The following is a 19,578-nucleotide window of genomic DNA, read 5'->3' on the forward strand; positions in this document are numbered from 1 at the left end:
CATGCGTATTCAATCCAATACAAAAACAGCATAGCTGTAAAACATAGCTGTAGAAAAAATGCACCGCTAACTTCAGCGGAGTTTACTGGCGTTATTTCGACAACAGTATGCATGCATATCTTAATATCAGGTAGCAATGTATGCAATTGCATTTGATATTGACATGATCATGTACTTACTAGCTAAGTGGTGCTGAAGGCTTAGCTGTTATTATTATTATCTACTTTACCAGTTAGGCACTGGAGGGTGTACACAGAAGGCAGAGCCTGTTCGAGGTGTTTACCCATATAGCCTAGGAGCCTAAGCGAAAATCTTTGAGCTAAATATCCTGAAGTGAAACGGGACAAATACCTAGAAGGGCTGAAAAAAGGCAACCCCATCGTGACTTGATCCGCAGGCCACCCAGATTCCGGCCAAGCGCCACGCTCGGAGCCAACTTTGGGGAGGCCACCTAAGTAGGGAAATGTTGTTGTTATTATCTACTTTACCAGTTAGGCACTGGAGGATGTACACAGAAGGCAGAGCCTGTTCGAGGTGTTTACCCATAGCCTAGGAGCCTAAGCGAAAATCTTTGAGCTAAATATCCTGAAGTGAAACGGGACAAATACCTAGAAGGGCTGAAAAAAAGGCAACCCCATCGCGAGCTATTGAGCATATTATCATTTATTGCCAATAAATATTAGAAGTGCATAGGTTCTCTGATAGCAAAGCAATAGTTTGGCTGCCTTTTCAAATCTATGTATGATATAATTATAGTAAAACTCACAAATTTGAATTTATAAACAATGTTTGTAAGATTAACTAATTACTGTTATTCGTTGAATATGTCAGAAGAATGCTATCAAATTCATTCAGTGAAAAAGTAATATCATTATATCATTTATCCAGGTATGTTCACAAGCCATTTTTGGCAGGTTTTAGTAAACCTACTTTTTGCCATTTTTGGCAACTTTCAAAGCTGCCAAAACTGGCAACTTCAAAAGCTGCCAAAACTGGCAACTTCAAAAGCTGCCAAAACTGGCAACTTCAAAAGCTGCCAAAACCGGCAACTTCAAACTTTTTGCAAATTATATTTAGCCGTAGCTATTTGGTAAATTCATAGTTTAACCATTGGTAACACTAATGTTCCAAAATTGGCAGAACTTGCATTGCACTTTATATATTGGTATATGATATATCTGATTGTGGTATAGATTCATATTTGTTAGTAATGGGAAATTCAAAAAAAATTGCCACAATTGGCAATTTTCAAGGCTGCCAATACTGGAAAATTTCAAGTCTGGCTTTTGATATTGACAACAATGCACAATGCCACATTTGTACTGTACTTTATATATTGGTGTGTGGTATATCTGATTGTGGTATAGATTCTAATTTTGGTAGTAATGGGAAATTATCTAATTGCCAATTGTGGAAATTTAAATAGGGCAATTTTCAAGGCTGCCAAAACTGGCTGCTTTCAAGGCTGCCAAAACTGATAATTTCCGAGGCTGCTCAAGTAAACCTGGCTACTTTCAGGGCTGTCAAACTGGAAATTTTCAAGGCTGCCAAACCTGGCAAATTCCAAAACTGGTAATTTTATAGGCTGCCAAAACTGGCAACTTTAAAGTCTGCATTTTGATATTGACAATAGTGCATAATGCTATCACTACATGAATTATTATAGTCTAGTGCAAAAAATTTACAAATCACTGATTCATCACTTAGAATACCACAGGCTGAAGCTCACAATCAATTTGTTGTTCCCCAATCAAACTTTGTATTATACTTTAATCATTAATATGCATACTAAAGAGAACAATAATACACTAAATCTATGTTTACTTATATAACTATGCAAGTCATTTTCTTCGAGGACGTCTGATAGCAAGTGGAGTAAAGTCTTCAGCTAAATGTCTCTTCTTGGTCTTCTTTTTTATTGGTGGTGTCTTTAATGGGGAAATAGGTGGGAATTCCATGGGGTAATTGATCTTGGATAAAATCTAAATTTGTATGCATTAACAGTAGCAGATGGTTTGATGAACTTGTCCTGATTTTCTTGTAAACATCTTGTGGAATGTACAATACAATTGGAGATAAGGTTTTGACAATCTTGTAGAACATCAAGAGATGAAACCTTGTATGGTGATACACTATAGATTTAAACCTAATGAATTTAGTGTACATGCATGCTGTGCTACAACAAAAAATAACTAAAACTAGTAAAAAATGTTAATAGTAAAAAATGTTAATAGTTAAATGAAGTAGGAATCTATGTAGCAACAAAAAGTAGTGAAACAAGAGAGGAATGATTATATTACATCATAGCTCAGTGGAAAAGTCCCTACTTTGGCACATTTAGCTATAACATTTATTTTGTTCAATGCCAAAGAAGGGATAAACTGCATGTACAGATAAGTGGTTTGCAAAGAATGTACATGAACAAGCATAAGAAAAAATTGGGACTTGTAATTTGAGTAGGGATCATAGAAACGAAACGTTATATCCCTACTTTGGTTATATGGTAGTCGTACAGTCAAAACTGAAGTATGAATTAAATGTGTATGGCTGTGGGTGTAGGGTGGTCTCACTTGTTTCACTACTTTTACTTATCCTTATTTTTTTTATGCTTGTGCTATTTGTTCTACTTTATAGCAACAGAATGAAGAAGAAACTGAGACTGGTCTAATAACCAACCAACTTTTGAGTGAAAACAAATGAGCAAAATGAAAATCCCTATGCTTTATGCATCCAGCAGTACAGTGTGTCCGTCTAAGTAATATTGTAATAAAAAATATATATATGTATCATACTACTTACAGCTTTGTACTACATATCTCAATACTTAGGATACTTTAGAAAGACTGCTTAGTATATGTGTTGTAAATACGTATTTTTATGGATTTCACTATACTTCATTTTGATTAACTTACTTTGCACAGAAGTTGAAAATCTTTCAAAGAGCGTGGTTTTCTGGTTTGTTTACTTTCTATCACTATGGCATAAGCATATTATGATTGTCTCTAGTACTTAGTCCGATCTTTACATATTGTTGTGTATATAGCACTTACACATACAGAGTAGCTACATCATATAAATCTTACAGTTTACCTGCCAAGTTGAGCGTTAATCGGATGGCTGCAGGTTCAAGGCTTCCCAGGTCCAGTCATGAATTTTTTCTCCTTTCTCCACCTTTTCAAACATAATTTATGTAGCAACTTTAAACAGGCTGTAGGACCAGGTGTCCTACAGACCTTCAGTACTTGTGCTGTAAAGCCTTAATAAAAAAATGAAAATGTCAATAACTTGGTCCATCAGTGGTATTCATCTCCTGCATGGTGGTTTGTCTCAATTTCAGTGAAGGAGCTAGCTATTAACTGCACATTGATGCTGACTTTAGTCTACCCACTGATGTCAAATGTTGTATGAAGAAGATTCCTTACTGTCCTATATACTAATTGCTTTACAGAATGAAGAGATTAAGAGGTGAAAACTTCGATTCTAAGTACTGGCACCAACTTGTGCTATTGCTTTAGTTTACCTAACATTGAGTGACAATTAACAGTGCATGGGCAAAATCCCAGTATTTAAACCATAGGCCATCCATTATACGCCTAGTGTTATTAAAACAAGTAGAAGGAAAAATTAAGTTGGATTAGGGATCAAAAGAATAAAAAAGTAGTGAAACATGGGATTAGCAAAAAGAAGAGGTTATTTATACCTGCAGATATATTAATGGACACTAATTCAGTCATGATTTACAGACTAGAATTAAATGTCCATTAGTATATCTGCAGCATAGGTAACCTCTCTACTTTTTGCTATTCCCTTGTTTCACTTCTGTTTTTATTCTTTGATCTCTAATCCAACTTCCTTTTTATAACATAGGTATGACTAATGAGCCCACACATACCGCATCAGAAGAAAGAATGGCACCAGGCATGCCATAATATTGATTTTGCGTCTGAACACACGCCCCAACAATCAATTACTGAAAAGAGAAGTGGCCATTACACTTCCTCTTCAGCTATGCATATGTTCAGCCTGTTACATAGTGACACAAATGAAGAACAGTGCAATAAGTGTCTGCAATAGCTACAGAAAATACATGCGAGATATGTAATAGCTACCACCACAACCACAGGGAAACCATACTGTACTATCATAAATCAATACCTTGCATTCTCAGAAAAAAAACTTGGACACAAATGAGGACAAAAGTAAGTCCATGATGCCTGTGTTGTACATACTGTGGGTGGCAAAAAGGCATGTCTCAAGATGCCGAAACGATGTCAAACAGTGAAAAAATCAAGCCCATAGCTGTATGCATTCAGTGTCAAGTTATGCTTGGCTCAAAGCATCAGTTAGTTAGTTGGTCAGTTAGTACAAATTCAGTCAAATAGGTAAAATTCCATGGAAACTTGTTGGTAAGATTTGGGTCATTCTGAAGGCATTCTTGGGCTTGGTTATGTTTAACTAATACCGCCAAGCTGTTTTGAAGGAAAACTAAGGCTGTATTTTAGTGATTTTGAAGGGCAAGAAAGCCCAAAATACCATGATCTCTAATATCGTGCTATATGATATGTGCTACCTACAAGGCAGTGCTAAATGCTGGAACTGGAGTGAAGTTAGTCACAGTATGTTTGACTCTGCATCTGAGAATCACTTAAAAGTAGTATCTGACAACTTTTGTGACGCAAACAATGAAAATATTGCATTATCTAACGAGGTCTCTTGCTTTTTAGTGCACTATATACGTATTCAGCATTTAATTACTATTAACACTCAGACTTGTTACACAGATGCCATCCTACAGTATGTGTGCTGGTAGTTCTGTGTTCCTTGTGGGTATGTTATAGACTCCCTCCATATACCAAAGATTAAAGTTGAAACAAGTCAGCACAGGGAAGCTTCATTTTAGGTACACTGTTAACATCTAGATACTTCTTAAGACATGCTTTGTAGCTCTGTAGACGGTTTTTAAAGCTTCCCTGGACAATGTTGCATATACAATGAAACGAAATTTGCAGAGCAACTAGCATAATAAAAGTAATTTTAATAGTGCTTTTTAATCAGAAGCTACATGTTACTACATGCTAACCATCTAGCCATGACATGGAATAATATCTAAGTAGAGCCACCTAACACCACACACATGTACACATGCACACACGTGTAGATTGTAGACACTAATCTATTAGTGTACAACATAATTACAATTGTTATGATTCTACAAAAGTCTTGTTTGACCAGCTAACTGGGTATATTATATCTACTTGGTAGCACCTATCTATTTTACTCTACTTTTACCATTCTCACCTGTTTGTTTAACTGGTGTTATACAAGAGAACATGTTTGGGTTCTTCACACATAATACACAACACTACACATCAACTCATGAGAAGGCTATAGCTAGACATCTTTTGTATAGGTCATCTTATAAAACTGGCTTTAAACATGGTTACTCATGGTTATGCTCTACATGGTATTAGTCATCACATTGTGTGCACCTAATGGGTCAGGTTTCTACTAGTATTACCTGTTGTTGCATGCCTTTCTGCGTGTGGGTACAGTGGGTATGTATTACAATAATGTTAAGTGTCTGTATGAGGAGAGGTCATGTGTATTCAGTGGTCATGTGTTTGTGTATGAATATCATTTCTCAGAATCTGTTAGCTGACCTGGTAACTCTTAGTTCCTATAAAGTAGGGCCCAAACGAACTTGGATTGTCAGAGTTCGAACATTCATCAACTAAAGTTCACGAATCTTTCGAACTTTTAAATGGGCCTGGTTCCTCTTTACAAATTATAAATCACAGCATATTAAATGTTAAATGCATGTCTCAAAAGTTTGCAACACACACATACAGTTGTACTGACTCAACAGTTTTACTGAGAAAACTTGAAATTGAATACCACAAGTAAAAGTGGTTACTAGGTTTTAAATACATTTTACTACTGTTATACAGTTGAGACAAGTGACTGGCACCACATAGAAACCTTAAAACCTCATAGAGGCATGGCCTGTGACCACCACTAAACCATCAACACATAACTTAATTAAATGCCAAATACCATATGACTAGCTTCCCCCACATCATTATGGAACACAGCAAGATGGATAGCTTAACTGTATCACTATCTAATTAGTGGCTATAGTTCGAATTGTTCAACCCACATTCGAATGTTCGTTCATTCGAACGAACCTTCGAATTCACCTATGGGCCCTACTATAAAGTACAGTGTAGCATTTTTGCTGTACTGAATAGCAGTGTGTACAGGTGCAATGTATGGTAATGGGATTCATTCCATTCCATAATACTATATACTGAACTTAATTATTTCACATGTTGTACAGCTCTCATGACTTTCAAGAACATTCAGACATCATTGTGGTGATTTGTATATTGTATTGTATTGTGCTTCCATTCTAAATGGTTTTCCAATGGAAATTATATATATATATATATATATAAATCTGTCTTAGTAATCACCTGTATAGAAAGACCACCTCTCAAAGAAGGCTAAACTTAAATACTCCTAGTGAGACATTTATACACTAGTATACAACTGTATAAAATAACTACCTGCATATATATTAAGGCCAAAAAAATTTTGGCCCAAAGGTGACCGGCTCAGACAGGTTCCATTGTACTTCCATCTTTTCTATTTTGCATTATATTTTGGTAGTGTGAATTGTATTTAGATTTTTATGTAAGTATGTACTCTATTTGGGATGGGTCTACGTACATTTAGTTTAAAATTCGATATACTATTTACTGCTCGATATTTCAGATGGACTTATATTTGAGTAGGGTTTTCTGCTAGATGTGCGAATATCACTTCTAATGAAAAAGAGTTTCTTTAAGTGCAAGTTATAATTTTATTTCTTTGTAGACAACACTATAGTGTTCATTTTGGATAAAACTAGTACAGTGAAACCTCACTTATTGGTCACCTCTTTATGTATTTTAGAGTACTCTTTACAAGTAGCATACATTATAATGTGTCCTCATCTTGCTGCATTTCATTAGGTAGCTCATTTCTACAATGCCATTGGTTAACAGATGATACAGTTGAACCTCTCTAATCTGACACCTGTGTAATCCAGAATCCTCTCTAATCTGACCAAAATGTCATTTACCAACACGTTTGTATAGAAAACAACTTCTGTAATCTGACACCTCTGTACTCCGTAATTTGACACAAAATTTGATTCCCTATACTTGGAAATACATTGTTTTCGACCTACAGAGAATAACAGCAGCATTAAAAACAATTACAGAAATTAATTTTAAGCAGCCAAAGCATATAATTGGTTAACAATAATAGAAAAAAGAATACTTGCAAATTCTAAAATTAGTTCATGTTAAAAACATTTTGTGTTCATTTCAACTGTAATTTACTGCATAATCTGACATAATTCTAGATATTATACAATGTCGGATTACAGAGGTGACTTGATAATCCAATAACCTCGCAAAATTTATGGTTCCCATTCAGTGTCAGATTAGAGAGGTTTGACTGTACCTAACCAGCAGTTAACTTTGCAGTGGAACAAGTGATCAAGAACCCTCGGGCTGCTGTTAGCAAGGCTGGCCAACTGAGCAACTTGTTATTATAGTTCAGCACCTATCCATACAATATCTGAAAACAATTTTTTTCTTTCTTTGAATGGCTGACTGCACTATTAGGATATCAGTGTTGTGTGTGTGTTCTATTAGGATCAAATATATCCCCCTCCACCTTGAATGTGTGAATCTTTATTAACAGGAAACTTGTCCATGGTCCAGTATGTACACATTAAAAACCATGAAATTCCAGAAGTGTAGGAAGATATTTCAGACAGGGGTGCTAAGGTGGAAGGCCAAAATCATTGGAAATTACATATTTAAGGACAGAACAATGATTACATACATGCATGCACATAGCACAGGAGCTACCTAAATATGGATTAAAACCCTATAACATTGTATTACAATTTACATGCAATTGTACTGGTATAAATGTCTCAGTATGTATTATATTTTTGTGTATACTCTAGAATGGAAGAATGGCCTTTGCCGAATTATACAAAAATCGTTATTTATAGTAACATATCATTTATTTCCTAGTGTTAGCTAAATGCTTTAACGATTAATTAAAATCATCAATTCTGTTCTGAAGCAGATGCATTAACAAGTTGTTCAGTTAACATGCACTATCAGACTACTTAACACTTTGTACACTAGAGAAGGATCTCTCTGTTGTTGTAACTATAACAGCTACCATCAATAAACAGGGAGGAGGGGTACACCCAACACACGTACTTGGGTACTGACACACAAGTACACACTTCAGTCTTATTCAATATTATCCACATTATTACTGTTACTAGCGGTGTTTGCTGTGTCATCACGTTCGCCTTCGTCACTCCATACTTTTTATAACTGGAATATGTTAGTTGCAATCTTGTACTCCAATCCTATTCACCTCTGCATGTGGGAGACACGTGACATCGTGTTAGATCGTTAATCCATCGTTTTCTATACTTCTTCTGAATCACAAATAATCGCGCTAGTGTTAAACAGCTAGCCAATGGCGAGCTACAACATCGGAATCGTCGACGTAATGAAGAACGCTAGGAAAAGGACCTCTGCAATCACAATCGGATAATTCCCATCAAATGTAGTGACACCATAGCATGCATTGTATGTACGGCTGCAGTATTCCAAAAGGCACCTGTCGGGCTGGAGCGACATCGAACAGTGAAAAATCAAGCCCATATCCTTAGATATTATCGAGTTATGCTAGTTCATGTTGTGCATTCGGTGGCCATCTAATGATGCTATCATCACACACTCAGATCATTTGTAGCATTTGTGTACCTCTTGTATGAGTTTGTCTGATTCTGAAGAACTACACACTAACTGTGTTATGATGTAACATGTGAACACACAATGTTGTATGCTGTAACATCATATGCATACAGGTGTACATATACACGTAAGGCAAATATGCACTGTTAAAACAGTTGGTTGGAAGGTCATCCCAAAACAGGGATAAAGTGGCTGACACATATAGCATACCAAATCCAGGGATAACGGTTATCCCAACTCTCAATAGTATGACCTTTATCCCGTATAGGTAGGATGAAGGTTATCCCTATGCTGGTATAAAGGTTATCCCCAATTGTTATTTAGTATTTAAATAATTATTAATGTATTTCAATTACAGAAATTAAATACTGCAAATGCTGTTCAAATAGTCAACTCCAACTTCTGAAGTGCTCGTGAGATGTTAGGACCAGCATGATCTGCAGCATTGACAAGCAATATAATTACAGTTCTTATTCAAGCATACACCATACCTTAATATTGTAAATGGCTAACAACACTTCATATGCAGTCCACAGAACCTGCCAAAATGTTATATTTACATAACAATCTGGTACACTCTATGCTTACAATTTGTCGTCAATCTGCACTGCAGCAGAGAATTCCACCTGACAGTAGGGGTGTTAACAGCAAGACAGATGCTATACTATAATTTTCAAGTAACAGGAATAGTTGCCGGGCAATTAATATCCATCACAGTGTGTTATCAAAAGGCAACACCACTAGAATGTCAAGTCGTATTATTAGTATCACAATTGCTGTAATACTTACATTAATTTGTATACAACATGATGGAGATGAAATATCAGGAGCATACACACTACAACCTGTAATAATAACATGTTAAATGATGACGGCAATTCTTATTCAACTATTCTAGAAACTGCTGACTTGTGCTTGAGAAAGTTATTATATATCAACCATAAAGTACCTTTTATATATTCACTGCATTCCTTATTAACACGTGACTAGTATTATATGCAACAACAATCCATAACCCGACAAATGACATGTCATATTAGCGACCTCGGATCAATTTTAATTATTGCATATTTTGAATTTTTTTACATTACAGGTGTGTACAAAAATTATTGAGGATACCAGATCTGAAAACAGATTTTCAATATCTTATTCCATTGTCTTTTTATGGCTAGTAATGTCTGACAGTGTAAGGGTTTTTTGTACACAGTTTCTCCATAGGGAAAATGGCACCACTACTGGCACCAAATTTTCTACAACTCATAACTTCAGTAAACGTGAGAATTTTTCCACCAAATTTGGACCCAATAATGTAAACATGTATAGAAACAAATTGCACACTTTACTAGCCACACCCACATTTGGTTTCACAGGAATTCGTCAAATTCATAACTAGAACACACTAAAATCACATACACTATATACAAAAACAAAGATAAAAAGCTTAATCCACAAATTCCAAGTCACCTTGTTTATGTCCAAAAGCAAGTTTAATGATAGAACTTGGTTTTCATTGTCATATTGGACATTATACCAGTCATCTGTACCAGGGACAACATCTAGAATCATTCCAGAGTACCATTGCTCTTCTCCATCAACCATCCATCTGTGCTTAATTCTTTGGCTGATTAGTCCTTCTTGGTCTTCACTAGGTGGCAAAAAAGTTTGTGCAGGTTGCTGCAAACTTCTTCTACAGACAACTATTTAAAATTCTTCTAGAGGTGGAATATACTTTTATCTGCAGAGCATTGCTCCAAAACTTTCTGTCTGAAATCCAATTGAACTTTCAAAGCATGCAACTTGCTAGTTTTCGATTTTAGTTTTGCAAGACCATCCACTACATGCTGTTCATTCTGCCATAACCCAAACTTCATGACTGCCTTGGTAAGGTTTTCTTTCTCTCGTACCTTCTTTTCTCGCAAACGAAGCAAAGAAGCCTGTATTGCCTGTAGAAGTTTAACACGGTCTTCAATCAGCTTCTTTCTCTGAACTTGATACTAACCCGGATGAACTACTTCTTGCTTTGAGTAGCACCTCACAGTGCTCAGCAGGAGATTTATCATTCAACCAACTAGCTGTTTTGTTGTTGCAGAACAAGATCAAAGCTTCAAGTGATAAAATGGATGCATTTGGTTTTTCCCTGAGGAAGCGATCCAGCTGAGCAAAATCCCTCTCACTGATAGTGTTGGTCTTCGGAACAGACTTTGTTTCTGCAACCAAAGATACATTTGTAGCATCATATTTCCAGCGTTTCTTGTTCAGTCTGAATACAAGTGATTTAATAGCCGTCAGTGTTAATGGTAATACATCATCAACCATCAATGTCAGCCACTCATAAAACAATTCTATGAAAAATTACAGTTAACTCAAAATGTATTTAATTCAAAAACCACTCCTTTAGTAATCGAAGATATTAGTAAGACTGGTAAAATGTGGTTAACAATACCTTGAGCAGAGATTCCAACTTGCTCACAGTTTTCACCAAGGTAAGGCAGTGACAAGGCTATCTCCAACCAACAATTAACACTATCAATTCTACACAATAGACACATAATCATAATAATATGACCCCACAACTACAATACTGGCATTCCGCGACATTCCGCTAAAAATAAGCTACCGAAAACTGACCTAAAACAATCAATATTGAGGCTACTTCACGAGACAAAGTGTTACCTAGACGAACTCTACACTACGCCATATTTAGCTCACAAAATCAACGTAAAAGAGCGTGTTTCACCTCAAAATGTGTCCAGAATCGAACTCAGTACCTTCATTTTGCACAGGGAAGTCTCAAACGACTCTGAAAACCATTAGCAGATTCACCCGCACTCAAACAAGGTCGGTGCCATAATTGCAATACAAATATCCGTACGAACTTTTTTCTACAGAAGGTATGCGGACCTAAAAATGTTCCGTGCTATTTCTCCGGAAATGCTTAATCCCGGTACACCAAACTTCAGCGCTATAATGCATCGTTATTATAGATTGTTTGCTGAATGAGCGAGAGAATAAGGCTTCCCTGTTTTAAAGATACGAAGAAAACATTGCACGTAGTGGAAATTTTGGCCAGTCTGAGGTTGCTAGTCATATTCAGGGAAATACCACTAATTTTTTCATAGATTCTTGGCTGCTAGGCGACCTCTTATTCAACTATCTACCACGTCCATACCTTGGCTAATTGTCAAGACTCAGTGCAGAAAGCATGTTGGTGTTACAACAAGCAGTCAACAAGCCAGTCAATAATCAATTACCAGACACAATACCTGCATGGTGTACTGTCACGCTGCAGATGGTCCCCCGCCTCAAGTGGTCCGGCCGGACCAACTACCGCGCCTCAAGTAGTCCGGCCGGACCATGTAAAGTTGCTGTAGATGGTCCGCCCTGCTGCAACTGGTCCCCCCAATGAAATCTCCACTATCAACTTCCCAGTTCAACGTCTTGATCAAAACTCACTGCCCTCCACGCGTGTAGTAAGTGACACTATGTAAGATGATAGTACTTGGAATAGAGTACTGTCAATATTACTGGGACTGATACACATCCTGTGCAGCAATACATGTGTCTACCTAAAGTCCTATGTGTACAAGCATCTGTTGTAAGCAGACCTGATTTTGAACATCCTTCCAGGAACTAAACCACAGACAAATGTGAAGATGTGATCATATAGAGAGTTACACATGTAGCAAACACTTACCATATCACCCAGTGTATTGTGTGTGCCACACAATGAGTTTTCTATTCCCTAGTTGGGTCACAAATTTGACTTGCAAAGCAAACTAGTTATATCATCGTGGGTAAATGAGGAGCCATGCATAACCAATTAAGCTTATTACAAATTTGTTAGTTTTTATTATTGTTAAGAGAGGTTTCACTGTATACATGCATACATATAATGATTTTTGATGTATACATTTACACCTTTTAAAAATTTGCTTTAAGCAACATACATACCTTCAAGTGAAAACTATATTCATGCCTCCCACTCTGATACATTGTTGCATCATTTGATGTCATCACTATTATTCTACCAAATTAGAACTCTATGGCCTTTAAACTGCTGCATATGAAGGCTTTCTGCTAATAATTGCAGCCATAAGGCACCTGTAAATTATGGCTGATAGCTAATTCTAAGTATATAGTTCCTTCCAAAGACAGTGTTACAGCATGGATTCTACTGTCCATACTGCTAATCAAAATACATGCCATTGTGTACGGCCTCAGAGGCATGTAATAACTTTCAAGGTCAACTAAACTCTTGATAGTATTAATATTGTGAATTCAATGTAATGTTACAGATATGTGACCCAGTCTGACAAAACCGGGCTTATCGCCTATATAAAAGTATCGAGAAATGCCAGTTTTAAGTATTTAGTGTGTTGTAGCTCACCAATGGTTGGAGCTATGTGTACCAAATTTTCACACGTTTTACACCAATTCCTTACCTTCCAGAGCATCCACTGTGCAAGTAGCCAACAACTAAGTTTCCCGCCATTTTAGATAGTTTTTAAACCGAGGTTGACTGTATCAGGCGAGCTGCAAATTGGGTGGGAGGCCAAGGGATGAATTAGGGTGGTGTCTTCGTGTTGCACACACGAATTATAAAGAAATAAAATACATTATTTCAGTATTTAAAGCTATATTTCAGTATTTCTCTGCGATCTCCTATAGTCTCTAGTAGTCTCCTATAGTCTCTAGTAGTCTCCTATAGTCTCTAGTAGTCTCCTATAGTCTCTAGTAGTCTCCTATAGTCTCTAGTGGTCTCCTATAGTCTCTAGCAGTCTTCTATAGTCTCTGGTAGTCTCTATAGTCTCTAGTAGTCTCTAGTAGTCTCTAGTAGTCTCCAGTAGTCTCCTATAGTGTCCAGTAGTCTCCTATAGTCTCTAGTAGTCTCCTATAGTGTCTATGGTCTCTAGTAGTCTCCTATAGTCTCTAGTAGTCTCCTATAGTCTCTAGTAGTCTCCTATAGTCTCTAGTAGTCTCCTATAGTCTCTAGTAGTCTCCGATAGTCTCCTATAGTCTCTAATAGTCTCCTATAGTCTCTAGTAGTCTCCCATGGTCTCTAGTAGTCTCCTATAGTCTCTAGTAGTCTCCCATGGTCTCTAGCAGTCTCTATGGTCTCTAGCAGTCTCTATGGTCTTTAGTAGTCTCTATGGTCTCTAGTAGTCTCCTATAGTCTCTAGTAGTCTCCTATAGTCTCTAGTAGTCTCCTATAGTCTCCAGTAGTCTCCTATAGTCTCTAGCAGTCTCCGATAGTCTCCTATAGTCTCTAGCAGTCTCCTATAGTCTCTAGCAGTCTCCTATAGTCTCTAGCAGTCTCCCATGGTCTCTAGCAGTCTCCGATAGTCTCCTATAGTCTTTAGTAGTCTCCTATAGTCTCTAGCAGTCTCCCATGGTCTCTAGTAGTCTCCTATAGTATCCCATGGACTCTAGCAGTCTCCTATAGTCTCTAGTAGTCTCCTATAGTCTCCTATAGTCTCCCATGGTCTCTAGCAGTCTCCGATAGTCTCTAGCAGTCTCCTATATTCTCTAGTAGTCTCCTATAGTCTCTAGTAGTCTCCCATGGTCTCTAGCAGTCTCCCATGGTCTCTAGTAGTCTCCTATAGTCTCTATAGTAGTCTCCTATAGTATATCATATATTGCTACCCCATACACATAAACATTATTTCATTCATCAAATCCAAGCTAGCTATACCATTTATGCACTAGCCGTATAACAAGCTATGCTAGATAGCCAATGCTGGTCAGAATTTTGCAATAATACTAATAATTGCTTATTACTAATATTGTGTATTGTGTATTAACCTGCTTATGTCATTAATCATCCAATATAGACATCCTTATCATCACTGTCTCATCTGTTGTACTGACGACTCACCACATTGCAGTGAACTAGAATCCCAAGTCTAGCAAAGCCGGCTGTGGCAAAGATTAACTTGTAATACTCATACACATTGCTTCAGATCTGTGTATATATTATTTCAAGTTTTAATTAACTTGTGCTCTGTATTGTAAACTGTTTATAACTTGTTTATACCTTCACATAGTAATCTATGCTCTCACGTGTGCCATATCCACCTCACCAGATGCACGTGCACACATAAATAAAATGGCGGTGTGAATAGCGTGGCACTGAACCAGGGCTGGCACTGAACTCAACTCGTGTATTAGTGGTGGTTGTTTACGTGGAAGTGGACGTTTCCATACTTGGGTGAGGAAATTGTGGTTTCGCCCAACCTTTATTTATTTGTTAGGAAACGTGTAAACAATCGGCGACCATCGGCAGTGCGGACAAACTTAAACCTGAATAGGTTAGTGATTCAACCATCAGTTCGTCAAGTCCCCAATCCAATTGATGTGAACATCCCAATAGGTGCACACCGTTTCAAATAACGATTGCAGGAAAGGCGGGGTTACAAGCGGGAGGAGACCGACAATCATGGTTCCATCAAATAACATTGTGAGTGTTGGGTATAGAGCAATAGTGTTCTATTACTATTTATTTAATAAATTGCTCATATGAATTATAAAACACTTGGATGGCTTACTTGTGTATAAGCACGCAATGGATCGAGGTAAGTTGGAAGGCTACGAATGTGTGTTGGAAGTTATTATCTGTGATTGTGGGTTTGAGTTTATTTTGACTGAAATGTAATGTTGGAGAACAGAGTAAGGATTCTTGTGAGCTGGAGACATGAGTTTTGTGTTAATACATTGTTTTCCACTGTGTGACGTTAAGGGGGGGGGGTCAGGAGTTAGCAAGCGTACCAAAATCAGTTTGGAGATGCCCCCCCAGCTGCAACATTGGATTATTAATTTGTTCCCACCGTGGCAAGCCGCTGATACATATTAATTTTGTTATTTTCTACTTTAGGACACATGTAGACCATCGGCAGTGTGGACAAACTTTAACCTGAATATGCTAGTTTGCTTAGCCAGTACGTCAAGTCCTTAATCCAATTGTTACAATTGTTGTGAACATCCCAATAGGTGCTCGCCATTCCAAATACAGATTGCAGGAAAGGCGAGGTGGTTTTCGTCCAACCCTAAGGCGGGTTGTAATCGGGAGGAGACCGACAAAAATGGTTCATCAAATAACACTGTGAGTCTTGGTTGTATATAGAACAACAATTACTATTTAGTTTATAAATGGTGTACAATTGTACTCTGTGTGTGTGTGTGTGGGTTTAGTTAGTCCAAAGGGTTGTTTGGATCCAGATTCTTCTTCCATTTCTTTGTTGGAATGGTTGAGCTGCTCCTTGTTGTATGCCTTTTTCCATTCTCGCTGTCCTGCCCATTATGACCCTCTTCGTCATCGCTGCTACTAGTGATCTCACCTGTCCAACGTTAAATAAACCATGACATCATGCGTGGCTAGTGTGCTCACCTGCCGAAAATTGATCATCCTTTGGTTCTATTATTGTACGATTGTTGTCATCCACAGGGTCTGTGCTACCTGTAGACACAGACAATATTAGTTTGGAATTATAAGAAGCCTGCGTTTACCATCAGGGCTGGCTGGTTTAGTCAATGGCCCAGTCTTGGGTTCCACCCCTTCCACTGGCACACTGGTAGCTGTGTAAGTGTAATATTGATCATGGCCCCACAAGGTCACAAAAACTTAATCACCTTGGCAGACTGTTACGGTAATGTTTTCCAGTAGTGTGTCCTGCCAAACTACCGTGCACTTTCTAGATTTGGAATTTGTGCCTCTCTTTATAGTGCAGTTATTGGTTCCTTTTGGCACAAAGTCCCTTGCCACGTTGTTAGCCCCCATCTTGCAGCATTTGACTGCATCCCTGATAGCGGTTGCGCTGTTTGTTAGAGCTTGCGCCATGTCCTCGAGGCAGATTGCCACGGCTCTTCTCCCTTGGAGCGTTACCCCTGTCCGCATGCTCTGTAATACCTGTGTGTCGTATTAAGATTTACCCTAAGTATAAACCACACGTGCCCAATCCGCTCACCACATGCTTTCCTTTTTCCTCCACCATTTTTTCTGCCCAACTCACCGCCTCTACTATGGTGCTGAGGACTACTGCCTTTTTAGCATCCAGAGGGTCAAGGGAATGCTCAGCTAGGCGTTGTGATTCTGTAGGGCACAAGATGGGCAATACCCGTTCTTCGATGAACTCCTCCAGTTCATCCATCAGGTAGCCAAAGTTACTCTCCACAGCAAGCTGCAAAGGTTATTACGATCAGGCACAGTGTACACATGCACATGCGTGCTCTCTCAACAGACGGTATGTTCTAACTACTACACTATTACCTTTTCTGCAAAGTAAAGGCACACCGTATACCCGGTCACCAGTCTGGGATCCACCCCGGCCAGTCTACTCATAGTCCTCTTGAAAAGTTCATTGTGGACGTAAACAACATCATTCCTGAGCGCTTCACCCATACTGATGGCCCATCCGACTGCCGATGTAGCATTTCTGCATGCCACTCTCAAGCCACTGAACGCAGCAGACTCAATTTCATTAACCGGTCCCACGGCCGGTTTATCAAAGGGTATCAGCAGCGCTCTTGACATGTACCTACACATGGGACAGAAGAATATTACCACCAACCATCGTTAACAGGTCATTGATGCTTTATCAACTTTGTACAGTTTTATTTTAATCTTATTTTGACTCTTACCTCCTTACGCTGCACACGTTAAAATTGCAGCACAAAAGTGGGATTGAACGCGGCTTGTAAAGTCCTGTCCGCATGTTTCCGGTCAGCTTGCCGTTGCACAGCTGTATCAGCAGATCTCCAATGTCGTCCATGTTTTTTGGATCATCCAGGGCAAACGGCAGAGTGGATTTCTTTATTCTCTCCATACACAGACTATCGGAAGTCCCCTTCGTCTTCATGAGGTGGCTGACCTCTCTCTGTCCAAACACAGACAGAGTGCACTCTATGGCTGTGGATTTTCCTTTAGGGTTATACATAACAGTCGGCCTCGCTAAGATCACACCGCACATACCTGTCTCGGTGTCTCCAAACAAGAATGGAATCAGACACGAACCATTCAGGTCCAGCACGGTGTCATAGTGGAGAGCCATGATGCCCGCTGCTACTGATAGCACACCTGCTCCATAAACCAATGTGTAAGACCTCATCCATGCAATAGCCTGGCTCACCTGCTACAAAATTGTGCTTCAGTGTGCTCTTCATTACCTCCAGTAGCGCATTAAGGGTGTTGCTGGACTCCAGAGGTACGGCAATGTTGCTGAAGAGTGGCAGCGTCAGACTTTGGCTCTTACCAGCAGGCAGCTCAATGTTTGGTCCTCCGATCGGCTGCCAAGCGTATTTGGACTCTCTTGTAGGAATTAGAATGCCAGATCACAGACACATCTATTGGTGGGCTTCAAAAAAAATTGTGATCAGCCATTGTCGGCTCATTTGTGTGTGTCGTGGTCTACATTAATGTACAAATGAGTGCAGCTTACCACCCTTGACATATGCTTTGTTCCCTTGCAGCGGTCCTTATGGGTGAGTGCTACTTTGAAGGAAGACACTACTCGGTCAACCCATCCAGTGTTGTGATGGCGTCATCTATCAACCATGTGTCACGCACGGACATAAAATACTGTGAGTTTCCACTGTCTTGTATGTCACCCTTAGGGTTACCCACACGCACGGTCGCACTTGCCAGCTGACAACCAGCTACCAGATGTGCATGTGCTGCTCACCTGTGTGTATGTATGCTGCCCTAATAGTCCCATCAAATGTATGAAAGGATGATGGAAGGGGTGTTAATGATGGACTATTAATGTTGGCTTCAAACAAATGCATGTGCTGATCGACCACAGACACAAACCCTATATCTATTGGTGGGCTTCAAAAAAAATTGTGATCCACCATTGTCGGCTCCTTTGTGTGTGTTGTGGTGTGCATTAATGTACGAATGAGTGCACCTTACCACCCTTGACATATGCTTTGTTCCCTTGCAGGGTGAGTGATACTTTCGAGGAAGACACAACTTGGTCAACTCATCCAGGACCACTTCAGGGCCGGAAGGTGGACGATGACTGACTAAAGTGCTCTTTATTTTCTTATTTAAAAAAAAAAAATTTATGAATATTTATTATTATTAATATTTTGTGCAAATCAATTTTAACTCCTAGTCATCCGGATAGTCTTTAGCTCACACCTTAAATTGCCACAACTTAGATGTGAAATAGTTTGAAAGTTCTACAGCCCCTAAATGGTGACACAGCAAATTGTTTATTATGCCACATAATTATAATCCAGATGACTTGTTTGGCAAAATCGGGGCACATATGTGTACTGAACCACTGAGAACCCTAAGGAGCGCTCTGTTGCATTGTAACCATCAACAATAACTATCAAAGCCTGGATGGCTTGTGGGCCTTAAGGTTAGGGGTGGTTGACTAATATTTGTTTTGTGTTATTTGCCACTAGTGCTATGATTTGTGGTATGTGTAGCCACTTCTGAGAATAAAAAAATGTGTTAATGATGGTGTTGAATGAACATTAATTTTTAGATGATGTGTTGTCAGGATACTGAGAAACCCTTGGGTAGACATAAGACATAATCAAGCTACAGAGGTGTCAATCACCAGCTGACCATTGAAGCTACCTGCACCTTGGTGACCACCTGGTAAACTGCATGCTGACTCCAAACCATCAACCTTAGGGTACGCCTACATTAATTTGGGTTCTACCTATTGACATTTTATCATCACCTAACCCTATTATGTCCAGATCCACGACTCCCTGTCACTAGCTAAAGATG

The 19,578-nt window shown here is 38.7% G+C and overlaps 2 protein-coding genes and 1 long non-coding RNA gene across 7 annotated transcripts in view; all 3 read right to left on the reverse strand.

Moving 5' to 3' along the window:
• LOC136268200 (uncharacterized) overlaps positions 1-5,398 on the reverse strand; it is a 356,730-nt gene extending 351,332 nt beyond the window's left edge. The window contains exon 1 of the transcript XR_010706912.1: positions 5,299-5,398. The gene's annotated coding sequence lies outside the window, so the exon portion shown is untranslated. The remainder of the gene's footprint in view (positions 1-5,298) is intronic.
• Positions 5,399-9,134: 3,736 nt separating this feature from the next.
• On the reverse strand, positions 9,135-11,988 carry LOC136268260 (uncharacterized). Of its 5 annotated transcripts, none has more exons than XR_010706964.1 (6): positions 11,606-11,988; positions 11,281-11,369; positions 9,627-11,179; positions 9,426-9,577; positions 9,329-9,376; positions 9,135-9,274 (listed from the first exon to the last, which is right to left on the reverse strand). It is a non-coding gene; the product is annotated as an uncharacterized lncRNA (long non-coding RNA). The 5 variants fall into 5 exon arrangements; XR_010706959.1 differs by having other exon boundaries at positions 11,466-11,988; XR_010706958.1 differs by having other exon boundaries at positions 11,575-11,987.
• A 3,763-nt stretch (positions 11,989-15,751) lies between these two features.
• Positions 15,752-18,249, reverse strand: LOC136268235 (uncharacterized). The gene is made up of 8 exons (XM_066063519.1): positions 17,960-18,249; positions 17,472-17,907; positions 17,101-17,368; positions 16,799-17,011; positions 16,464-16,740; positions 16,341-16,409; positions 16,222-16,290; positions 15,752-16,171 (listed from the first exon to the last, which is right to left on the reverse strand). The coding sequence occupies exons 1-8, from the start codon at positions 17,991-17,993 to the stop codon at positions 16,026-16,028; spliced, it is 1,512 nt and encodes a 503-aa protein (XP_065919591.1). The 5' UTR covers positions 17,994-18,249; the 3' UTR covers positions 15,752-16,025.
• Positions 18,250-19,578: the final 1,329 nt, after the last annotated feature.

This window comes from Dysidea avara, chromosome 1 (genome assembly GCF_963678975.1).
Source record: "Dysidea avara chromosome 1, odDysAvar1.4, whole genome shotgun sequence".
Classification (NCBI taxonomy): Eukaryota; Metazoa; Porifera; class Demospongiae; order Dictyoceratida; family Dysideidae; genus Dysidea; species Dysidea avara.